Below are 16,930 nucleotides of genomic sequence, written 5' to 3'. Positions count from 1 at the left end.
CCGCAGATGCTGACAACTGATGAATGTGTGTTTTGTTGGAAGAGCCTCATTTTGAACTTTGTTTGGAAATGAATTCCCCAAATTAGAAAGGTTTGCTCTCATAACTAATCATCCACAATATTCTTCTGGTGGTCTATTATGTCCCTTTAGCAATAAGTGGCTAATTTCTTATTCAATAATTCTTATATGAAATTCATAAGAAAATTAATATTTTTACTTTTATCATGTTAATTAGAAGGCTATTTAAGAGAGTTATACCGTTTTTCAAAAAGCCTCTCAGATAGGTGAATAGCTTTGGGCTGGTTTTCATTCTTACCACTTAGCTGACATTTCTAAATTTTGATGCCAAATGAGTATACTCTCTGAATTTAACCCCAGATGTTCTGCTTCTCAACCTTGGATTTTTAAAAAGATTTCTTTTCTTTTTTTCTTTCTGTTCTGTTACCAAATTACAGAGTTTTTTTTTTTTTAAAGGAAAAACGTGAAAAAATATATTTTATCATACAAGAGTTATTTATGTACCTCAAAATATTTTTCTCCTTTCAGAAATTCATTACATTTATAAAACACTATTCTTCCAAAGCCTTAGATTATGATTAGCTAAAATAATATAAGAATTATACCAACAGTAACAATTCTCACATTAATCTATCCAATAGGGTTCAGCTACATATATTAGGCCCTTTATAATATGTGGTCCCAATAAAAAATACACAAGAATATAATTTATAACTAGGTAGAATTTGTGTATATTTAAAATTTCAGGTTGGCCTATGTAAGTTGTTCTGGACAACTTTTGTTTTTATTAAAACTAACAAACCACTGGATTAAAATGACAATTAATTGCTTCCTTCAGTTAATACCCAAAAAGAAAGCCATCCTTTTCTCCTGTGTGACAAAAGGCCTTTGTCACTTAGGTCTCAGTTTATATACTGGCCACATTTGGCAAAGTCCAGTCCTCACCAAAAATAGTAACAACCTGCTCTGGATGGTAATCAAACAGCAAATCTATTTTCAGCCTTAATGTTTGAAACTCCAAATGCTAGATGCCATGGAACTGAACCTTAAACGGCACAGGTAAACTGGTCTGAGACTAAAGGACAGGACACAGTATTTGGGGTTCTCCAAAACATCTGTTTCTTTATTCTAAAAGAAACAATGTTTCAGGCTTAGTAGGGGAATTGAAATCTAACTTTGACACACGTAAAACCAAAAGAATCTTAGAACTGAAACAACTGGGGAAGGAAGATTAGAATGATATAACCTTTGTCGTAGTCTTTTACATTACCCTAAATTTCCTATTTTCTTAGTGTCTCTGGTTTTTACTATTAATATCTTTGTTATCTTACCTGTCTCTGAGTGTGCTGGGGCCTAGATAAGGATACAGGTTTTCCTTGAGCTTTCCTTTGATGAGATGGTCCAGGGTCTCATGTAAGAAAGGCTGATGCTGAGTATATACATTTTCTACTCCCTAAGACAGGGGGAAATGGTTCTTATGTCATTTTTTTTGGAAATTGCAATATGACAGTTAATGATACTCATATCAGAAAAGGACATGTACTCAATAGAGATTTCACGGGACAAGAGTCAAGCAGGAATTTTAGGAGAATTTTATAGTTAATTATTTTCATCAATTAGAAATGTTCTAATCTTATGAAAAAACTCTGTAATTTAAGGTTAGCTATTATAAAGGAATTTTTAAAATGCAGTTGCTTAAATCCTTTATTATCTCTTCGCTGACACCCTTCCTTTTGTGGAAATATTATATGATATGTAGAGCAAATAAAAGGACTATGTAGCAAAGGAGACTAGAAACACTCAGGAAAATGGAAAAATTTCAGGAAACATAAGAAAGGCTAGCAGATTAAAACTCATTTTTGACCATTTTAAGAAAATAGGTTAGTATTTTTAAAAGATCTACAATTGTTTGCTTCATCTTTAATTTCCATCAGAGAAAAACAACCTAACAAATCTTAAACAAATGGAGTAAAATAGCTATGACTAACAGAACTGTCTGCCTTTTTACTCTTGGGTATTTCCTGGAAATATCTCATTATTCCCTTCTCAGCTATTTGGGCCAATGATGATGCGTTCCAATACAGAAAGTATTTAAAGAAAAAGCTTTCAAGAGGATGTCTGCTTTAATTTCATTTAACTGACATAGTACTGGATCAGCAGCAATCCTGAAGTTACTTTGAAGATCATATTCATTCACTCTCAGCTTCAGGGACTTCAACTGTTTCTCATTTAGGAAAGCATAGAGATATCATACCTTCAATCCTTTGAGGAACTGTTTGGTAATAGCCACAGCATCTTTGGGGCTGAAGAGGTCACTTCCTCTGATCCGTTTACCACCATATTCAACAACTGTAGACACAAGCTTTTTTTAAAAAAAAAAAAAAGAGAAACAACCTCTTATTGCTTGTGGAACAGGAAGAAAATAACTTTATTAAGGAAATGAAAACATGAGAGGACAGAATTATACATTTCTGTGAATAAAAACAGTATGACGTCATTTGTCAGAGTTAAGGCTATAATACTAGAATTTGGTTCCTGTTTGATGGGATTAACATAAATCTGGTTACCTTGCGATACTTCTCAGAAACACCTTTATTCCTAAGGTCCATCATTAATCCTGGTAGGCTATTGCTGCTGTGTCGCTCATAATGTAGAGCATAAAGCATCACCAGGCGCGCAGCATCAAACTCCGTCACTTTGGGGTTCTGCAGGAGCCTCTTTACATTCTGAAAAAAGAGAGAACTAATATTTATCCTCCCTTCACTTGGGTGATGTATAATATCTTAGTTCTAATAATTAGGGAATGGTAGTGATACATCTGACTAAAATACATGTGACTAAGATCACTACTATGGCAATGTACAAGTCATAGGTTTAGCAACTGTTTCAACTACAGAAAATTAAATGCCTTTTGCCTAAGATAAGAATTAAATAAGGACATAAATTCTCACTGTAATTGCTTTAAGACAAACTATGGTTATTTCCCCTTTTCTTTCCTTTGATTGAGATGGTCCAGGGTCTCATGTAGGAAAGCTTGCAATTTCCTCACTGAAATAAGGAACACATACTATTTCCACCACTATTTCTACCACTTCAATCAATACAGCACAGAAGAGAACTGACCAGTTGACTTGTAAAACTCTACTGCCTTTTTTAGTGTCAGTGACCGACCAGTGAAACGGAGACAATTTGGGAGAATTTTACATAGGAGGACTGGGCTTAATCTCCAAGAAGCATCATATATAACAATATGTCTCAACATGGCTTACAGAGATATGAATATGTAACAGCATATAATCTCTAAACTGAATACGTAAGATCTTAAGAGGGCAGGTGCTGATAGCAAAGGAAGCTAGACAAAATCATGTTTAGGTTGTATCAGTCCTCACATTAAGGGACTTCCCTATACTATAGATTTATATTTATTATGCAGAACAAATTAATTAGAGCCAACAAATACTTTTTTTTTTTTTTTTTTTTTGCGGTACGTGGGCCTCTCACCGCTGTGGCCTCTCCCGTTGCGGAGCACAGGCTCCGGACGCGCAGGCTTAGCGGCCATGGCTCACGGGCCCAGCCGCCCCGCGGCACATGGGATCCTCCCGGACCAGGGCACGAACCGTGTTCCCTGCATCGGCAGGCGGACTCTCAACCACTGCGCCACCAGGGAAGCCCCAAATACATTTTGATCACTCTATAAGCAAAAGGCACTATGCCAGGCACTGGAGGGGACAAAGAGATGAGTTGGAGACAGTTTCTGTCCTCAGTGAGTTCATAGACAATGGGGTAAAGGGGGATAAAACAAGTATGTTCCATTCTGCTATAAAGTATGTTTCTTAATGCACTTAGCTCTACGAGATTGGTAACTATGGGAATAACACAGAAGGCATATTGGTTTACATGTAAATTTTTCAGCAAGTTAATATTTAGAAAAGATCAGGCACAAGTTTCCTCTTTAAAGAGGAAGCTTTACCAATATGTTAAGGAAAAAAGATGAAAATCCTACAGAAGTGTTTTTTTTAGAAGTAACTGATTTTGTAGCTTTAAGAACTGCTGTGCTTTCCACAATGTTAAGCTATGTGGGGAAAGGGCAAGTGCAAATGAAAAGGATGCAAAGATATTTCTGTGTTAAAAAGCAAAACAAAACAACCCCGAACTGACTGATATTCCCATATCGTATTTTTAATTTTGATGACACAAGTCTCTATGAGAAGCAAATATTTTTGAGACCTTATATGTCGAAGAATAAAACATGAGCCCCAGGAGTAACCACAAAGGATGGTCTGAGTGCATTTCTAGGGGCAAATGCCAGCGAAATTTAACTGTGTTAGCATTTTAATTAGGATTATTATTTTATCAGGGCTCTGATTACAAAGTTATATAGATTTTTCTTTCTCTTTTTTAGTTATATAAATTTTAAGTGATCTGCTTATAACCCTATTTTCCCATAACCTTTGTTTATTTTTAGTGCATGATTTTGCAGAATGTGAAGCTTTTTCAGGAACACATATGTGGTATTATAACAGAAACATATGCATGCAAAAACCAAAAACTGAAAATCAGTGCAATGGGGGACAGGGGACACAAAGTGAAGAGAAGCTCATCTGGTTACTGAGGGATCAATTATAAAAGGTCTTAAAAACTAAATTTTGGAATTAGTTTGAGAGACTGAAAGAGAGGCTATTAATAGGAATATGGAAATCAGAGAAAGAAATGAGTTGGGCTGACAAGACTAGTAAGAGCCTTCAGGCACTTGATTCTGAGGACATAACAACTAACATCTGTATAGTACTCTGTAACTTACAAGATGCATTTACATACATTGTCTTTTTAGTACTTCACAACAACCAGGTCTCATGACTAAGAACTCTTTTCTTCACACTAAAGAGGGACTATGATGAAATGGGGAACCTCCCAGGTAGTTTTCAAGTACAAAGTTCTCTGGGTAGGATTCTTATTGTTGCTTTTTAGGTGAACATTTCATTACCATCATCCTTACAGGATCAAAAAGGAATAAATTTCTCTTCTACAGATTTAAACCCTGCAGTCATAAAATTTTCCTTACCTCTTTTGCCTTTTGTGGTAACGTTTCCACACAGCAGTGACTAAATACAGACTATTTAGAATATTTGTTTAAATGTTCCACTAATTTCTACTATAATATGGAGAAAGTTCAGGATACAAATTAATTATCAAGTAAAAATACACAATTTCATATGTATCTCAGTCAACCTGGCATAAGTTTAAAACATCCATCTGGGATCTCTGTTGTCGCTTTTCTTATAGGCACAATGTTTCATTTTCTGCTCTTGCAGTCACTCTCTTTTTACCTCAAATCTACTCAATTTCTGACTGACCTGTCCCTGTACTTCTAAGCAAATCTGAGATACTCAAGTAACTGTAAACCCACAAAAACTGGTATGGGGACAGTCAAAGACTATTTGCAGTAATCAGTTTATACCCTTCCTATTTGCTCCTTTCTAATTACCTTTCCTTGAATCTTGACTCTTGGCTCTATTTCCCATTTAAAAAATCCACTTCTAATCCTTGAGATTTGGTACTGGTATTTAGAGTCCCCGGCTTGACTCTTAGCTCTCCCTCAATGGGAGGCCTTCTGATCCAATAGCCCAGATCTGACCCAAGACTACGCTGAGTAGAGTACTTTGCTTACTTTTGAGCCCTTAGGACCCAACCCATGGCTCAGGTCAGTGTTCCAGTTAGACTTATCTATTCCCTCATGAAAAGAAACCTGTAGATACAAGCTGAATTCTTTTTCTTTTTCAGCTATATAAGTCCTTGAAGAAGCAGGGCCTTTTTGTCTGCCTGGATCCCATGTTATCCTTTGACTTAATTTTGAACTATTTCCCTCATGGCTACTTGACTCATCAACTTGACTGACAGTGACATACATTATATTAAGATTCCAGAGTACTAACCAGAGAAGAGGAGAAAAAGAATCTGAAAGACTTTAATTACATAGGAGGTATGTGTTACACAGTGGTATTTATATGTTGGAAATATGACTGAATTATATAATGAACTTTTTGGTATCTCTTTTCTTATTAAATTTCCCATAAACCTTGAGATAATCAAGGGAGAAAAGTACACTGTTACATAATAACAATGGCTGAATAAAGAGTGAAACAGAAAACTATTGTCCACTTAAGAAGATGGGATTTGGGCTTCCCTGGTGGCACAGTGGTTGGGAGTCCGCCTGCCGATGCAGGGGACGTGGGTTTGTGCCCCGGTCCGGGAGGATCCCACATGCCGCAAAGCGGCTGGGCCTGTGAGCCATGGCCGCTGAACCTGCGCGTCCGGAGCCTGCGCTCCGCAGTGGGAGAGGCCACAACAGTGAGAGGCATTCAAAAATCTTCCACTGAATTCTAACATTAGTGTAGGCCCAATGAAGGAATAAGAAAAAGAAATGCAAAAACACTATCTTTGAAGGTCAAGTTTCAAAAAGGAGCTAATGTTCATTCAAAAGGCATTGATTAAAAAACATCCTTCTCTTCTGATATTTAGGGATTCTTCCATTATTTTGGGCTGACTACTTTTATACTTTTCTGTTTTCTCCTACCAAAACTATGATATAGCAGTACAAGAAAAAACTTTCATAATGACATGCCTATACTTTAAACCATTGTACAAATTACAGTTGAAGTCTGCAATTAAAGATCGTCCCCATTTTTTTTTGCTTTAATTTAAACTAAAGAACAGGATCTGTACCTTGTTATCAACTATCACAGTAATGTAGTAAAACACTCAATGAATAGCATTATAAGCCAATAGATTAGAACAGCAAGATGAAATTGGTAGAAGTCTTCAACATGCTGATATGATTAAATAATGAGTCTAATCTAACCGTTTGAGAGAACAGTGTTATGGGACTATAAAGAGCTTATCTAGGAAAAATGATAGAAAGTAGGTAGGACCCAATTCCACTAACTGGTAAATACATGAGTCAGTATTCTTTTACTTAATGACTAGTCAAATTTAGCTTTGGTGTAGGTCTTCTGCTGGTCAACACTGTTTCTGAAATACTAGTCAAATGATAGTTTAGAGAGAAAAGGATCATTTTTACTCTTAGTTGGTAAAAGTAAAATTGTCAGCTCAATGTGTCCAAGACAATTTTCTTACAATTTTAACGAGAAGCAAAAAAACCCTTCTAAAATCAGGGAGAGTTCCAAGATCATGAGTGAATTAAAAAACATGTCTCGGATGCCATAAAGAAAAGAGAATGTTTTTCTCTTATTGAGAAACAATAATACTGAAAATAGCGATAGTTAATATTCATTGAATGTTGTAAGTACCAGGTACCGTATTAAGTGCTTTACATGTATTAGCTCATTACACCCTCACAAAAATCTTTGAAGTAAGTACTGATATTTCCCCCTATTTTACAGACAAAGAGACTAAGACTTGGAGTGGTTAAGAATCATTTTCAAACCCAAGCCATCAAAGATTCAAGCTATCAGCCACTATTCTATACTGCTTCAAACAGAACTCTTTATCTTCATTTCTTTAATGAATATTTGTTGTCCTTATTACGTGTTATTAATGGGATGATTTGAGATCTTTTACTCAAGGTCAGGAAAGAAGGATATAAAAAGACTAGATCCTCCTTCCAAATGAAAAGCTGTAATATGACAACAAAAGGGGGAGAAATTATTTACTTTCTGAAGATTTTTCTCTTTATGGTATGAAAAAAAATCTTCCCTACTAATCAAATGAGTCTTTTCCAAGGCTATGCATATGTCTCAATGATAGTACACTGCAGTTTGGTTCTAGTGAAATTCTTCTGAATCAAATTTTTTGTTACCCTGTAGGGTAACTGGTTAGAAGTGGCAGCAATTTATAGGTTAAATTTTAGCAATGTATGAGCTTTTTTTGCCTCACCATGATACAGTTACTATTCAATAAAGCAAACCTCATCTTTACTCAAAAGTCAATTCATCGCTTATTATCACCTAAGGTCAAGCCAAGGAATGCTGTAACCCATCTAGGGGTCAGGCCCCTGGCATCTACTCATTATTAAAAGTTCTCTTTATTGATTATTGCTATCATGTTGTCAAAGAAATCCTTTATGATGGGGGAGTCCAAATCAACTGCTCACTGTAAAACCCTAATACCCTGGGCAAGAAAACCTTCAAAAGATAATTTTTAAAAATATAAAGTGGATCACAAAGGGAATTCATATTTTAAAGTATCTGTTTTTCTTTTAAAATGAACAAAAAATAAGATTTCAGGCAAGGAATTACAGTAGCCTTTTCTAACTGCTTTCCATATGGTGAGATACAAATAAAGATACTAAAATTGGCTAGTGATTAAGTTTGGTTCTATTGTTTTAAAGGGAAAAATAAAATGATAAAGAAACATAAGTAAATTTAAATTTAGTTACAGGACACAATTCTGTTTTTACTTAATAAGAGAAAAAAAATCATTTTATTGAGAAAAATAAAAAGTTTTCATAGGAATGCTTCTATTAGGCCCACAAACCAACTATAAACTCTTATTAATAGTGTTGTTTAAAGTAAGTTGGCCAAGTTAAATAGATTGTGATGTATCTTTACAAAGGAATACTATTTAGTGATTTAACAGAATGAGTGTTTAGGTTCTGGTCTGGAACAATCTCTGAGATACACAGTTAAGTGAAAAAGCAAAATGCAGAGCTATGTGTACAGTATGGTATCATCTGAATTTTAAAAAGAGAGAGAAGGAAATATACACACTCATAGAGGCTTGCACACACACAGAATAACTGTAAGAATGCAAGTGAAACTAACAGACTCAGTTTTTACTATGTATCTCTTTCATCAAGTACTTATATTATCTATTTAAGAATTAGAATTTATGATAAACCATAATGGTATACCATAACAATGATATAAAGAATATAAAACAATGTTGATATATGTATAACTGAATCACTTTGCTGTACAGCAGAAATTAATACAACAGTGTAAATCAACTATACTTCAATAAAAAAATAGATTAAAAAAATTCATATTTAATACAACTAAAAATATAAAGTCAGCCTGAAAGTTCTTTGTGAAGATTTAAGAACACAGAGATAAAATTAAGTGTTGACAGAAGTACTTTTCATAAATATACATCTTTATGATTTTCAAAATGATGGTGTTTTCAGAGGAACTCTTGATAAACATTTTTTTTTTTAATTTTTTTTTTTTTTTTTTTGCGGTACGCGGGCCTCTCACTGTTGTGGCCTCTCCCGTTGCGGAGCACAGGCTCCGGACGTGCAGGCTCAGCGGCCATGGCTCACGGGCCCAGCCGCTCCGCGGCATGTGGGATCTTCCCGGACCGGGGCACGAACCCGTGTCCCCTGCATCGGCAGGAAGACTCTCAACCACTGCGCCACCAGGGAAGCCCAATAAACATTTTTAAAAATTAAAAACCAACAACTATCAACATAAATCACAGTGAAGACTTTGGTATAACTAGAGCAACCACAGGTGGGTGAATTTCTTTCTTTTGATTGTACCATATCTTTAAAAAATTGTACTTAGAGGAAGGAAACTAACCTTTACAAAGTACCTACCATATGCGAAGCATTTTATATCTCATTAAATCCTGATAACAACCTAAAAGTTTGAAATCATTATCCCTGAGGCTTGGGCAAAATAAGTAATTTTCCCAGAGAAGCTTTGATACATAGAGATAGGACACAAGCCAGGATAGTCTGTGTTGTTTCCATTATACCATGCTGGCTTTATTTTATAAAGCAAAAGTGCAGCAGGGAAAGAAAGAGACTAAGTTTTAGAATATAGGGTCCTATTAATAAGGAAATGTGCTTCTTATAATAAGTGGCTTAGAAACAGCTATTTCCCAAAGGACTCTCATTCCCAAGTTACTTACTCTCAGTGATACCACGTTTTGCCACTTCTCAGGAATTTTGGAATTATCTCTGATTTGTTCTGCCTTGTTATCCTTATATCTAATCTGTCACTAAATAGTTATTTTCTCCCTTTGAAATGTCTTTCATATTTGCCCTTCTGTACATTTTTACTACTACCACTATGAGTCTTCTAGCCTCTCTGACTTGAATTTTTTTCATCTCCAAAGCATCCTTACTAGATTAAATTTCCTTAAATACTGCTTTCATCATATCAACTTTTAAGTAAGACTCTACACTGGATCTCTTTGCCTATCTCAGCAAGTACAAATCCCCCTTACAAGTGTTTTCATAAACTAGTTCCTGTTTACCAATTCAATTTTATCTCCTATGTCTCTTGCACACCCACTCTCAACAGGTCATGCTGTTTATTATTTTCTGCATAGTTCTGCATCTTTTCTTTGCTGAAATCCTCCTCCAGATTCTATTCATTATTTATGGTCCATCTTAATATCACCTTCTCTAAGAAACTGTCCCTAATAATCTCAAATCTTTAATTATAGTCAGTACCACAATTTTGACTTAATTAAATATTAACTTGAAACACTGCCTAATTGTTACTCATGCTTTAGTTTTGTCTCTTCAACTTATACTGTAAATTTCATGAGGCTAGGGTTTGATTATGTCACTTTTTTCTAAAATCTTCTGATAGCTCTCATCATTTTAAGATTAAAGCCCAACCTCCTTTCAATGGCCATAACCAGGCCTCAATCTGTCCTTCTGGCTTATCTAAGACCACTCCTCATCTTATATTCAGCACTGGCTACATTGAATTAGTCTCTGTTCCCTTAAAAAAAAAATTTTTTTTTTTTCGCATCTCCATGCCTGCATTCCCTCTGCTGAGAATTTCCTTCCTTTTCTCTGGTTGGTGCACTTCTACTTAATTACTTGTCCAGAACCAGACCTAATGTCATTGTCTCTAAGAAGCTCTAAGAAGATTCATCCTTAGGGAAAACAGTTGTCCTTCCTTTGTATTCCCATATCCCTTTGTAATACCTCTCGTATAGCACTTATTGCATATATTATAATTCCTGGTTTAAATTTCTTTCTCCCCTACTAAAATGTGAACTTTTTGAGGAAAAGGATGGTATCTTATTCATTTTTGTACCGCTAGATCCTCACAGCACCATGAACATGGAGCAGGCATTCACATGTTTGTAGAATAAACAGCAGATGTTCAATAATAAAAACCTAGAAAATGCATTTTAATATATTATACCTTTAAAATCTTCCTAACAACCTGTGAGATAAATATCATTATACTTATTTAACAAATGAGGAAAATGGCTCAGATTAAGCCAACGGCTCCAGGTCACAAAGCCAGCAGTGGCAAATCAAACACTGAAATTCAGATCTTCTGATTTTAGTCTAGCATTCTTTCTAGTTGACTAGGCTGCCCTCCTAAACACTCAATTAATTGCCTGAACCCTTTGAGATTGCACATTTTTCTTCTACTGTCCCTCTTATCATACATCTATCTTAAATAATACTAATTTGTGTTCTTGTCTCAACTGCCTGTTACACTGTAAATTCCATGTTGGTTAAAAAGGATTACTTGCCTTTGTATCTCTTGCTCTGCCTGGCACAGTGCCTTACACATAGTAGGTGCTCATCAAATTGGATTGAATAGATACCTGGAGAGCACTAGAATGGTCATTTTGACAGGCCAGTTCTTGCTCAACCTCCGAAACCTCCAGCAGATTCCGCTCACTGACCAACCGAGACAGCTCTCCAACCACTGTCACGTGCTTTGATACAGTCCCAGACATCTTCTTGAATTGTGGGTAATTCTCAACAAAGGCCTGCCATGGGAAAAACATCAATTAGGGGTTCTGTTATTTCTTGATGAGGATAGGCATATATGAAGAAGGAGAAAAAAAAAAAAAAAAAAAGGAAGGGATTATTCTTCTGCCCAGACTAAGGCATCTAATACTTTCAATCACATGGCATTTTGTTATGCTTAAGAAGAGAAGAACTAGTATATGTCAGTAGACTGAGTCTTTAAATAGACCAAATATGACTGATGAATGGAAAGAAGTACATGGCTTATTATGAAGTTTTCACTATATTTTTTCCTAAAGAGAAGTATTACAGAAAATAATCTCAAACCAAACAAAAGGAATCAAGGCAGAAATCAGACCAGAATATTCCAGAAATGCTGCTTACATGAATAGTTCCAAAGTCTTGTATGTTAATCATCCATGTACATGTTCAATTTACCTTCATGTCTGCTATTGATTCTAGTTTTTGCTGTTCTTTTGGTTTCTTCTTCTGAAAGTCTTCCATGAGATTCTTTATGTTGCTACCAATCTCAGCAAAGTTCAGGTACATATTCTGTGAAAAAGGAAGTTGGAAACACAGTTCTATCAACAAGTCTGACTTTCAGACAATTTAAAAGAAGTAAAAAAGAACACTGAATACAGTGAGAACTGAAGGGCAAGAAAATTTCATTATCATTACCAAATCTGGATATTGGCCAGGACACTGGTGATGAATACCATTACCATTTTCACAAAGGGCTAAGGACAGGAGGGAAGTAAATAAATTGGGTTCTAATTTTAAAAGTACAAAACTAAGTATGTGATTACTGTGAAAAAAATATTGTTAAAGGGTCAGAAAAAAGTCTGCCTCTCCTTGAGATGCAGTTTATCTACAGGATGCCTCTATCATCCTTCTACATGAAATCCCCAACCTGCTCTCATTCTAACAAATCAATATTAACCTTCTTACATAAAAACAACTAAAAAAATTTAAAAGAATTTTAAACCACTTACGTTAGCATAGAATTCATCATTTTCGGCAGATAGGACCACCTCTCTCAAGTCTTTACTGATCCCTGGCACTCTAGAAAGATCAATCCGATTGTTGTTTATGCCCAGTAGTTCATGGACCATGGCCTGATATGTCCACTAAATAAAGAATTATGAGAAAAAAAAATTGGTAACTGACAAAACATGGAAATAGTACACGTTCAGAAAAACAAATAAAAACTGATAACATTCTTAGTAACTAGTCTTGTTTACATGGAGGTTCTCTATTTAGCTCAAATTTTATTAATACTTTGTGCCATACTAAGCATTAAGATTGTCATTTTAATTGGTTAAACATCCGACAGTCAAAACGCTTTTAGATCTCACACTTTTGGAAGAAGGGCAGCCAGATTAATATTCCTGATAGAAAGAAAACAAATTAGATCTATCATTAGCTCCAATTTTTGCCTGTGAATTAAGAGTATATTTTTGGCTTCATAGATAGGGCTATATTGGTACTGCAGTTACAAGCTGTACCATTTCCTGTACACTTCTGTGGTTTTCTGCAGCATGAGAAGTGTGTTCTTGCAGATCTGAGTGGTGCTATATTTATCCTGGGAACACTAATATTACCAGAAAAAAACCTTGTGAGTTGATCAAAACACACATATTCAGAAGCTTGCCTCTGAATCCATTTTACTTTATATTTTTACTTAATATGCATTGTGAAGAAGGACCGGTTTCCAGTCTTACTTATTCTGTAAAACTGGAAAGGAGAAACCCCCAAATTTGCCTTCTCACCTTTTATGGAGAACAGGTTACTTTTAGTCACAGGCCCATTAGAGAAAACTAAGTATTTTCCAGCAAATTACCCTCTAAATCTAGAGTCTAAATACTAGATTTGTTAAAATAACTTCAGAGGTTATAAAAGTAGGTGCTTTATTTCCTAAAATATTTGCCAATGAGTCCTTGAAAAAGCAAGTTTCATTACAGCATTTAAAATAAGTACAACAAAATGCTTTATGCTTCCATAGACAGCATCCTGTGCATGCTTTTGCCATTAGCACATACTTCATAATTAAAATGATGTTTACTTTCTCCTCATTGGATCATGAATTCTTTGAGAGCAGAGACTGTATCTTTTAACCTTTTATCTCTAGTACTTAATACAGTACCTGGCACATAATAGGTCCTCAGTGAAATCTGTTGAATGAATGATTGCTTTTCTTTGGGAAACTAAATTATAAGCAATTATTTTTCTTTCTACTTTTTTATATCATCAAAATTTCTTTAGTTATATTATTAAAATGTATATAAAATATGTAACACATAATATGTAATATATAAAGTTGTATTACTTTGAATTTTAGGAATATAAGCTATCTATCATATCATAGAGAAGTTGCATTGCACAGCACAGATTTCCCCTAGCATTAACATTATTATTATAAGCTGGGATGGAACTGAAATATAGACTGTGCCTTTTCCTATAAATTTAAAGTCACTATTAATAAAGTATCTACAAAGTGTAAGCCACTGTGCTTGTATTCACAGAAGAACAAACATTAGTAAGACACAGTCTGCCTTGAAGGAATGTATAACCTAGGAGACTGTGAAAACAATCAAAGGTACAACATAGAAAGTGCAGCATGAGACATAAGATGTTTCAAAAACACTTAAAAGATGTTTCAAGTGGTTTTAAAGGATAAGAATTTTGAGAGGTGAAGATGGGAAGAGAATGTATTCCAAACATGCCAGAGTTCAAAGAGAGGTCACAACATGAATAAAATGATGGCAGGAAATCATGAGGTATATCTACACAGCAGTGGGCTGCAGTTTTCTATAACGTTGAGCCTACATTGTGAAGGCTCATGGATGCCAAGTTCAGGAGTCTGTATTTCATCCAGTAGGCAAATGGGAAACAATTAAGATTTTTAAGCCAGGAGTAATAGGATCAGAACTTACTTTAGTAAAAGTAATTTAACAACATTGTATCCTTGAGATACATTAGAGTGGAGAGAAATTAAAAGTGGGGAATCAAGAAGATGACTATTTGAGGATTCCTATAAGAGATTAGATACACCAGGATAATGGCAATATGAATGGAAAAGAGCAGACACCGGAAAAGTAGAATCTACAGACCCAGAAGTTGCCTTAATTAGGGATGGTGGCAGAAAGGGACAGGAAGGATGAGGCAGAAGAAAGAGCTGAAGATGACTGTGGCTGGAAGAACACTGATACCAGAATGCTAGGAAACACAAGGCAAAAACAAGAATAGCTGAAAATAAGAAGGCAAATAAATGGACCATGTTGTTCATTTCCACATCTGCATTTTGATGAATACCACTTGAAATCATCTTTTCTTTATGCTAACAAAGGGCTCTGCACCTGGTTTAGCAATGGGGTGATGGCATCATCGCAGCGATCTAAAATAAGTAGCAATGGAGGAACCTCAGTCCGCCGGAATTCAAACAGTTCATATTCTTTAGTTATCACCTGCTGTGGGTAAGAGAGAAAGACGGTTTGGTGAACCAATTAGTAGCAGATAGAGATGATATAAATAGAAAATTAATACACAAAAACCACATTTAACAATAGTTTCTTGCACTTTCATATGCCTTCCATAATAGGATTCAAAAGCTTGACAAAGTTTAGTAGCATTCTGTTTAAGGGGTTAGGATTTGAAACTCTATTTTACAAGCGGTTTAATAGGATCAAAAGAAGTTAAGTAGCTTGCAAATGTTTCTTGGGTTAAACCTAAGAATCTTAGCTCTAATTTGTTGCTTTTGGTCTTGAATTACAAATGCCTACTTCCTTGCCAGTAAACCTAACACATCACCTCCTTAGTTTTAGATAAAATATTCCTTTAATTTCTGAAATATGAAAAAGAAATGAATGGTCTTGATGTTTTGGAACTGGAGATAGAGAATGCCATACCTTAACACATTCTGCAAGTCTCTTTGCTGTCTCTGATGAAAGCTGGTAACGAATCATGGGACATTTCTTCAGAGATAAAAGGAGAGCTGTCAGTCCTTGAGTTGCTCTGGATAGTTGGACTGGATCCCAATTTCGACCCTTTTTGTTAAAACATATATTCAGAGAAAATATTTGAATTTTATCTTACAAGTCCAATTACTTACTGAATTAACTCCTACCTGATAAATAAACTTAAAAAAAAAATCCTTTCTTTCCATACCTGGCAGCAACCCAGAATATTGAGGGAAAACAAATGTGGATTCACAGCAATGTAATCACCATAAAATTCCTGCAAACAAAGCACCAATATTAGTCAGTCACTCCATAAACTCCTAACTGTATCATGCAATAATATTTTTCATATGTGATATAATACTATGTGATACAATCAAATTTGAGGAAATGCAGGTATAAAAGAGAAAAATTGATCAATTAACAATTGAGTAACAATAGTCAATGTGAGGGAATTAATAAGATAATCATAAAATAGTAGCAATAATAATAAATCTTTAACAAAAAAAACCCAAAAAACAAAGTTGTATAAATATACATATCATACTTAAGAAGACTTATCAATTAGTAAAAATAAAACACTGCTAAAGATACACAATGTTACACTCAGTTAGATGAATAAGAACTTTGCTGTCCAGTGTATTCTCATGAGGGAGAATATGATTTAAAATAGGTCATTCTTTTTTCATTCATTTATCACCTAGCGCATCCTCCTGAAAATCCAAAACTTGTTTATTTGCTTCCCTGAGGACGATATTCTTCACTTAGGTGATAAATGTATTCAAACATCTGTGATAATGTATTCAAGAACACTAAAGGGTTTAAGAAGGAAAAGGTAACATGAAATGTTCTAATGTGAAGTATTACATAGAATGCAGAATAAACATTTAGGAGTTGCACGTTTTAACCTAATGACAAATCTGCTTACTACTTCCCAAAGCAAGATAATCACAAACAGAACTTTAATAAACCTCAATCACATCCCTTACTTCCTATTCTCTCCCAATCAGACATAAACTATAACTGTGTAGATGAATATTCTTATAGTATAGCTCATAAAACTAGCATAAGACATATCTGGCTCTGCCCCCAACCCTGTGAAACCGTCCCTACCAATCCAGTACCTTTCCAATCTCCTCATTCCCACTGCCTACTTTAATTCTATTCCCACTCAATTTGATACCTCTTCCAAATTTTCTAAATATGAGTATAGTCTGGTGCAATGCACATTTATTGTGTCTGATCAATAGCTTCCTTTCTTATGAGA

At 35.0% G+C, this 16,930-nt stretch overlaps 1 protein-coding gene across 4 annotated transcripts in view; it reads right to left on the bottom strand.

Moving 5' to 3' along the window:
- The window catches only part of VPS45 (vacuolar protein sorting 45 homolog), a 70,651-nt gene that overhangs the window by 36,926 nt on the left and 16,795 nt on the right, over positions 1-16,930 (bottom strand). For 3 of the 4 annotated variants that reach the window (XM_079919568.1, XM_079919565.1, XM_079919567.1), the window contains exons 5-13: positions 15,872-15,940; positions 15,613-15,750; positions 15,064-15,174; positions 12,700-12,834; positions 12,146-12,259; positions 11,560-11,727; positions 2,586-2,744; positions 2,273-2,380; positions 1,350-1,471 (exon numbers count right to left, since the gene is read on the bottom strand). In XM_079919568.1, coding sequence (XP_079775694.1) covers positions 1,350-1,471; positions 2,273-2,380; positions 2,586-2,744; positions 11,560-11,727; positions 12,146-12,259; positions 12,700-12,834; positions 15,064-15,174; positions 15,613-15,750; positions 15,872-15,940 — 1,124 coding nt within the window. The remainder of the gene's footprint in view (positions 1-1,349; positions 1,472-2,272; positions 2,381-2,585; positions 2,745-11,559; positions 11,728-12,145; positions 12,260-12,699; positions 12,835-15,063; positions 15,175-15,612; positions 15,751-15,871; positions 15,941-16,930) is intronic. The other variant, XM_079919566.1, reaches the window with a different exon arrangement.

This window comes from Stenella coeruleoalba (assembly GCF_951394435.1).
Source record: "Stenella coeruleoalba genome assembly, chromosome: 1".
NCBI lineage: Eukaryota > Metazoa > Chordata > Mammalia > Artiodactyla > Delphinidae > Stenella > Stenella coeruleoalba.
This window is presented reverse-complemented; position numbering and strand designations above follow the sequence as displayed.